The 8,745-nt window shown below is 38.4% G+C and overlaps 1 protein-coding gene across 1 annotated transcript; it reads left to right on the forward strand.

The window, feature by feature from the left end:
* The first annotated feature begins 1,373 nt into the window (after nt 1-1,373).
* LOC137950621 (phosphoethanolamine N-methyltransferase-like) lies at nt 1,374-7,743 on the forward strand. Its single transcript, XM_068797189.1, has 12 exons — nt 1,374-1,575; nt 1,668-1,783; nt 3,524-3,661; nt 3,785-3,922; nt 4,411-4,554; nt 4,674-4,784; nt 4,880-5,021; nt 5,607-5,887; nt 6,859-7,020; nt 7,102-7,155; nt 7,241-7,315; nt 7,402-7,743. Exons 1-12 carry the CDS (start codon nt 1,563-1,565, stop codon nt 7,498-7,500), a joined length of 1,473 nt encoding a protein of 490 aa, XP_068653290.1. The 5' UTR covers nt 1,374-1,562; the 3' UTR covers nt 7,501-7,743.
* Nucleotides 7,744-8,745: the final 1,002 nt, after the last annotated feature.

An 8,745-nucleotide genomic window follows, 5' to 3' on the forward strand; every position in this document is an offset into this window, starting at 1 on the left:
AATTTTTTTATTCAAATTAAGTCTAGGTTTGTGTCGGTGTGGTCTAAACCAAACAGGATTTAGCTAATCAGACTTCATATCTGGGTCTCTTCTAAGCGGTTCCGATAGTCGGAACCGCTTGAGGTTATCGGAACCGCTTGAGGTCGCCTTGCTGTTACTTTCCGAAACTATTATTAGGTCACTTGATTTCATGAGGATCCGTCATTCCATCCCTCTTATTTTACAAGGCTAACAGTAAACACTGCCTTTCAGACCCTTTCAAACGCCCTTTTCTCGGAGGGGTTGTTAGCTCGATATTCGCCGGATGGTTTCGGAGTATGATCCGACCTTCGAGATCCGAATGTGGTTCTTGTTGCAGTCAGGGTATTCCTTAGTCCTTGCCCTACGATTCTCACGTGTTCATGCACGGGATGAATGCAAACAGATTAAAAGCACGGGGATCCCCGCCCGGTCCCAAACCTACGTAACACTTGTAGCCCTTGGGAATTGTGATTGTTGCAGGATCCCGACTTTCGAATCTGCTTCCGCTGGTCCCCGGTTATCGAGTTGTCCGCTTGTGGGTGAATCCACGTGGGATCCGATCCTCCTTTCCCGACTCCGGATCCGATTTTCACATTCACCGAGGGTAAGTAACTAGTCGCTAAATAGCGCAGATAAATTAAATATTATAATAAATTATTTTGAATACTTTCTCCATACAAGATTAAGTGTAATTTAAATTAAATTATTTTAAGATAAATAAAATTATAAATACAATAAAATAAGTAATATTATTTTAAATAATTATGTTTTCACAGAAAAAGAATTAAGTACAGACCTTCCCTCATAATATATATTGATTTTAATTTTATTAAATAAACTAATTTATAAATATATTTATGTTGACAGGCTAGAATTTTATATATCTAAATAATATTAATATATAATAGTATTTTCAAGTTATGCCTTCAGCTGGATTTTAATATATTATTTGTGTGTCATTTTTTTGATGGGACTACATTTATTACTTAATATATTGAGTTATTTTTCTCGGCAACGACAGCTAGGGAATGCCGCAAAAAGACGGTTAAAGTTTTTCCGACAGAGGCGGAAACAACTTTTTTCACCACACAGACAAAACACGAAATTTTCTAAAAAAAGGAACTCTTCAGCGACAAGCGAGTAGTGAAATAACGTTCGACCCCGACTCCTCTGTCCTCACCCGCAGAGAGCTGACGTGTGCGTTGGTACTACCTCCCAAGGATTCTGCTTCACGTACTGACGTGGCGGAATCTAATTTGTCCTCTTTGTTTTAGACTCGTTGAGTGCTGGGGTAGCCGAGGTTCAGGCTCGCGGGGGCCGATGGCCGCATGTATAAGAATAGACGCAGGCAGAAGCGCTCGGTAGGGGAGACGAGCCTCTGAATGCAGCAGAAGGGGAGGTCCGACAACAGCAGATCCAGGAGCTTTTCGCGATCTCGCGTGGCTGTTGAGGGATCATAGTAACATAAAAACCGTTTTCTATTCCCTCGTTCTTCCGCTGTTTTTGCCGCTCTCTCTTTCTTCGTTCCAAACTTTCTCGCTATGGCCGCTCTAGGTGATTTATTTGTTACGGCTTGATCAGCAAGTATAATGTGTTTTCATTCATTTACTGTTTCTTAAAACTGTGTTTGTTTTCGTTGTTTCCAGGAGAAGAACGTACAATCCAGAAGAAATACTGGATAGAGCATTCTGCGGACTTAACTGTGGAGGCCATGATGCTCGATTCTCAAGCTTCTGACCTCGATAAAGAAGAGAGACCTGAGGTATAAACTAAAATTGAGTCCTCAGTTGTTCTACAATTTCGTTCTGCGTTGTTATTCTGAATTATTTGGCAATGCTGGCTCATTTGCTCTTACATCTGTTTTCGCTTTGTATGACTTTTTTGTTCTACATCTTCGCTCTGTCTTGTTATTCTGAATTATTTGGCAATGCTGGCTCATATACTCTTACATCTGTTTTCTCTTGGTGTGCCTTTTTCTTTTCTGAAGACGATTTTCTCTTAGTACGATACAAGGAGAGTAGCTCGATCTCTCGATCTCTGATCATCACTTTATATCCCTTGCTGTTAGACTGATTGTCTGGGAACAAATTACTGCGTTTTTATTCACAACCACTGATGTAATAGTTAATTTAGTTAGTCAAAACAGCAAAAGATCACAATATTATTGTCAGACATAAGGTGAACTGATGAGTGTTTCATTAAATTGTTAAAACTGCAACATAGCCTCTGTTAGCATGTAAAAACGAGTTAATGAATTTTCTGTCATTGCCATTTCTTTTTTTGTGCCTCCATGATCTCAAATGAAGTTTACTATTGTTTGTTGGGTTCAAGGGAGACCAGTACAGTGCTTGAAGTTTCATAGATAACACCATAGAAATCATAGAGGTGGTCCAATGGTAGCCTGACACATGTTATTCTTTCACTTTCTTTTGCCTTTTGTAAGAAGTAGAAAGTTTCAATTTCAAATTTTTTATCCTTGTAACATTCAAAAAGGAAGAAAATGTTTCATCTCGTCTTTTAACTTAAAGGTTTCTTCTTTGTTAAAGAAGCATAATGCCATTCAGGTCTGTTGAGGCCTTGAGGGGATCCAACATCCTATTATCTCACTTCTGCTTGCTAACCAAACTGATGTGTACATATTCAGCTCATAATCGAATCTGGCTATTACCTTGTTCTAGAATTTTTTTGCTCAAATATTTTACTTCTTGGTGTATATTTGGGTGCCACTGAAAACGTGTATGTGCTCTAGTGGAAAAGTTTTTTTAGTTTCGAGAGGAAATATAGTGAAACCACAGTTACATGATAATACAACTGTCTCAGGTTCTGGTAAGAAAAATAAATATCTGGAATTGCATCAGATTCCTACTGGGTACTGGCATGTTAAGGCTAGACCTGCTCTTTTTGAGCTGGACAGTTGGATGAGATTCATAAGGGCTTTTATGTCTGAAAATTAGATGCAAGATATTAACAGATAACTTATTTGCCTTTTTAATCTTTCTCTATATTAGTTGTGGTTACTATCTGGTTAGAACTACTTCCATATTCATCTAAAAAAGTTTGGACTCCTGATGTGGACATACGAAATTTCATGAAAATTTAGTTATGCAAAAATTCTCATTTGTACTGTACTGTCCATTTAGCTTTAGATCTTTTTATTTATTTATAATTTATTATTCTTGTTACAGTTTTGGTCCATTATCTGTTCTTTAAGAATGTCTTTTCTGTGTCTGAAAATCAGATATACGTATTGATGTGTTTTTTCTTCACTGTTTACTTTCTCTCTCACATGCACACACCCCCTGCCCAAGCAGCCACTGATAATCCCAAGGAAGCTACATACACCCACCAAAACATGGAACTTTTATGCACGCCTTTCTAGATATCATGCATATATGTAGGAATGAAGAACTGGTGACCTTTCTATTGATTTAACTGTTGCACACTGTTTTTTCAATTTTAATTTCTTAGTTTCAAATTCTGAACTATTTTTTTTTTGGTGTAGGTGCTTTCTTTGCTTCCACCTTATAAGGGGAAATCTATTTTGGAGCTTGGAGCGGGTATCGGCCGCTTCACTGGTGAGTTGGCTAAGGATGCAGCTCATGTCGTTGCCTTGGACTTCATTGAAAACGTGATAAAGAAGGTGTATACTTTTTACTTGAACTTGCTTGTTCCAAGCTAGGAATGACTTGATGCAGTTTTCTTGGTATTTATTTAGTGATTTTTTTAATGTAAATATCTGTGTGTGGTTTGTCATGACTTGCAGAACGAAAGCATTAATGGACACTTTAAAAATGTCAAGTTCATGTGTGCTGATGTAACTTCTCCAGAACTTCAGTTTGACCCAGAATCCATGGATTTGATTTTCTCAAATTGGTTATTTATGTACTTGTCAGATACTGAGGTAATCCTTAACTGAGATAGTTTCTTTTGATTTGTATATGTCCTCCACTGGTTTCCACACGCATTAGGTGTCTATCACCTTTTCACCAAATTTTCTAATTGAATAGCATTGCATGTATCCCTCTCCAGGTCTAATACACACGCATTAGGTGTCTATCACCTTTTCAAAAAAATTTCTAAATGAATAGCATTGCATGTATCCCTCTCCATGTCTAATACACACGCATTAGGTGTCTATCACCTTTTCAAAAAAATTTCTAAATGAATAGCATTGCATGTATCCCTCTCCATGTCTATTACATCCTTGTAGTAAAAAGAAAGATGTTGATTTATTATTTCTAAATTTAACAGGTGATACTGTTATTTTTGTTTTGCAGCATTGGATATCTTTTAGTCATTTACTCCTGTTTCAAAATTTATCAATTAGTAATGTGATTTTTATTAATTACTTTGTTAGTTTCCTATATTTCCTGATGTGTGGTGTTGCAGGTTGAGAAACTGGTAGAAAGAATTGTCAAATGGTTAAAGGTTGATGGATACATATTCTTCAGAGAATCTTGCTTTCACCAATCTGGTGATTGTAAGCGAAGAAACAACCCAACACACTATCGAGAACCACGATTTTACACAAAGGTGTGTCTTGACCCTCTTGGGTGTGTATCTCTGAAATTTTGAAGCTGAATATTTAGAGCTAGTGCCCTTAATCTGATACAGAACCTGATAAAGAACTCCTCACTTGAATGAAATTGCAGGTTTTTAAAGAATTTCAAATGCAAGATGGCTCTGGAAACTCATTTGAACTTAATCTTATTACTACCAAGTGCATTGGGGCATATGTGAGGAACAAGAAAAATCAAAATCAGGCAAGTTTGCTTGCTATTTTCTTGTTTTCAGGAGTTTTTTCCTGCTATGTCCGCGAGCCTCTAAATTGGCTTTTTACTGGTCTTTTGTCTTCTAGATATGCTGGATATGGCAAAAGGTCAGATCAACTGAAGATAAAGGCTTTCAGAGGTTCTTGGACTCTGTGCAGTATAAATCCAATGGCATTTTACGTTATGAGCGTGTTTTTGGAGAAGGTTTTGTGAGCACAGGAGGTCTTGGTATGCACTCTCAACATCTTAATTATAGTTTAAGCGAACTACTTGGTTACTAGTGACAACATGTAAATGATATGCTACCTTCACTATATCTGCAAAAGTGGCAAGTGTTATGGCAATCTATGTCAATTTTGTTTGTGTTTAATGGAGCACATTGTGAAATACAATCAGACAGTCCAAGAACCAAGTACTGTCATAATTTTCTCTGAACAACTGTTTATTTCTTTGGATGACTTTCTCCAACTACCCAGATACCACTATATGAACTCTTAGGGCTGTTGGACGCCATAGGCTGTGCTCTTCCTGATCAAGATTCTGATCACTGTATGTGTGCACCATAAATAGACATGAAAATTTATGTTGATATCATGTAAACTACATGTCTGTTACCCAGGCAATCATTTTCTCGAATATGGAAAAGCCTTGCAGTTTCTATTGGGTTTTATATAGTTGGACATTTGACCGTAGGCAGGAATTTTTGCTTGGTTGCAACAACCAATGTGGAGTAAATATTTCCTACATAGCATTATGCTATAAATTCACATTACTTTATTCATCGATATGTTACCATTTCATGTCTTTTTGCAGAGACCACAAGGGAGTTTGTAGCCAAGCTGGATCTTAAGCCTGGGCAGAAAGTTCTAGATGTCGGATGTGGTATTGGAGGAAGTGACTTTTACATGGCAGAGAAATTTTCTGTTGATGTCACTGGGATTGATCTTTCAGTCAACATGATTTCCTTTGCTCTTGAACATGCCATTGGTCGGCAGTGTTCTGTTGAATTTGAGGTTGCTGACTGCACAAAGAAGACATATCCTGATAACACATTTGATGTCATCTACAGCCGTGATACTATTCTTCACATACAAGTACATATTCTAGAACTCCATTATGTCTATTGGTGTTGTGGAATTTTACTTGGTTTGTTTCCAGACTTCCACTGAGGCTTTCATCATCCACTTCTTCATTTAAAATTAAAAGATACATTGAATTTTGTTTGGTGGAAAATTTTCAAGTGCAGTTTAGTATAATATGGACCTCATTTAGGTGGGATTGAGGTTCATAAAGGCCTTCATTTACTAACTGAGTTCTTGAATGAATACACAGTGATAGGCTTTTGTATTCAAAGATTAACCTGACTGCTGATCAGCTGATACATAATATAAAATCCTTAATGTTTGTATGACTTCTTGTGTTACTACTACTTCTTGATTTTGTTGGTGGTCCATACATTGATTTTCCTAGGCCATTTGAATGCACTGATAGGCGTCATGCTGTACCACACATTTGAAAGGTGCTTTAATAAATTGGACACTTAAATTCTCTTTAAGTATATTAAATTTCAGAAAAAAAAGCTCTTTAACTAAAAATATATTCTAAAAATGATCCTCAAAATTATTCTGTAATTGATATGTTGATGCATGCTGACTATATCATATTATTGTGCGGCTGTTTACAAATTAGAGAGGACATCACTGTATGCTTTAGGCTGTGACACGGGAGTACTGCAACAGAACAAGGCATACACTGGTTTTTGAAAGTTCACAATTAGTCCCACCTATATGAAGGAGATGTGCTGATCTAGTAACAATGTGACATTGTATAACTTGGTAGAACATATTGAGAGATTTAAAAAGTATTTAAAAAAATAAATGTTAAGTTTCTTGTTATTATTAAAAGTAAATCATAAATTATGTGAATTGTGTTCAATTTGTGGAGTTTATTGAAGACTGAGGTTGCTGAAGCTTCACTGTCCTGTTTATTGCACCTAAAGAGTTTTAGAAGTGTTGGCAACTCATATAGCTTGTGACAACAAATTGAGTTTAGTTACATCGTTCAGGACAAACCTGCTCTCTTTAGGAGCTTCTTCAAGTGGCTGAAGCCAGGAGGCAAGGTCCTCATTAGTGATTACTGTAGGAGTGCTGGGACTCCATCTGCTGAGTTTGGAGCATATATTAAACAGAGAGGATATGATCTCCATGATGTCGAAGCCTATGGGCAGGTATATACTCATAACCGGATTTTTTTTTAATTTTCTTTAATTTAATTCCTGTTGCCTTATCCACGACATATTGCTCTTCAGATGCTTAAAGATGCTGGATTTTATGAGGTTATTGCAGAGGATCGAACCTATCAGGTTGTAGCTAAACAGTTTTGTTCACGTGTATGGTTTTTTGTTATATTTTATCTGAAGCTAACATGGTTACATTCTCCTGATGCAGTTTGTGGAAGTATTGCAAAGGGAATTAGCATCTGTCGAGAAGGACAAGGATACATTTGTGCAGGATTTCTCTGAAGTGCGTTTCTTCTTTCAGTACTTTAAAGTTGCTTTCTTTTCTATTATGTGTTTCATGTACTGGATGTCTACGGTGTTGATCTACAGGAGGATTACTCGGAAATTGTTGATGGTTGGAATACCAAGCTGACGAGGAGTACATCTGGCGAGCAGAAATGGGGTCTGTTCATCGCTAAGAAGAAGTAGCTCATTAGGGCTTTAATTCAGATGCATTACTGGCGTATTTGTTTATGTACCTTGTAATGCATTTCCAGAGTTAGTGAGTGTGGTTATTGTATTTGATCTCCGTGGCTGTAGGCCCTAGTATTGGACATTGTGCCTGAAATATAACTGGTGGAGACCCCTACTATAATTGATGGTTGGTGAAGATGATTGCGCTTTTCTTTCTTGCGTAGTGTATGGTGAATAAAAGGCCATCCAGGTTAAATATTTTCTCCACAAGCGGCGATGTATTTCCACTGGAATATTTTTAACCGATATGATATAAACATGATTTAGTATTACTCTGTCAGTTTTAGTTTCTTTTGGAGCAGCTTAAAATATATAGAAAATCACATTCTCTTTTAAAAACTTGCAGCGACCGTCCTACGGGTAGTTACGACTTCTGTGCCACTGGAATAATTTTTTTTTTAAAACATATAAATGAAGCATGAGTATAAAAATATAAATTTAAAGTAATAAAGAATAAAACTATAAAGTAGTTTATACCCTCATTTTCAAGTAAATCTATAAGCCTGCATTGCCGTCTAAGGGGGGGTTAGTCAACTTGAAGGACAAGATGATCTTCAACCACATAACGCCCTTCTCCACTTGAAGGCGTTAGTGGAGCACAGATGAAGCTTCATCTCGATGCAGGGGATGAAGGGGCCCTTTATCTCCACGGTTTAATTTCAATCATGTGGAAGAAGGCCCTTTTTGATCTTCTTCAAATTGAAGGACGGGCGACGCCCTCGGCCTCGCTCTCTCTCCTCGCACCCCCCCCCCCCCATCGCGCGTCGTTTTTTCTTTTTTCTTCCTCTCTCCCGCACTGCCTTCCCCACCGCCGTTCGCCGGGCCAATAGCTTTCGCCGCGCCACCGTCGTCCACCGCCATCCAGCAACCGAGAACAAACCTGAGGAGAGCTCGAGAGAGTCTCCGTCGAGGTGAGTTTGACAGTAGTCGCTCGCCAGGCCGAGAAGAGATCCGAGAGGGCTTCTCCGGTGCAACTTCCGCTTTCCGACCATCCTCCGGCGTCGGTTACGTATTTCCGACCAGTCCCGGAGCTATTCCGACTCCATCCGAGACTCGAGAGAGCCGGTTGGAGAACGTCAGCTCTGTTTCGCTCTTCGCCGGACGTTACCTCCGTCCGTCGGCTTCTAACTGTCGTCGCCGGCGTCGTCTCTACCTCCGGCCACTCACTATTGCTACCCGACGCCACCAATTTCCGAAAAT

Source organism: Aristolochia californica, unplaced genomic scaffold (genome assembly GCF_029961685.1).
Source record: "Aristolochia californica isolate CCGP_79_NKW_82.1479 unplaced genomic scaffold, dmAriCali1.0.hap1 SCAF_14, whole genome shotgun sequence".
Taxonomy (NCBI): domain Eukaryota; kingdom Viridiplantae; phylum Streptophyta; class Magnoliopsida; order Piperales; family Aristolochiaceae; genus Aristolochia; species Aristolochia californica.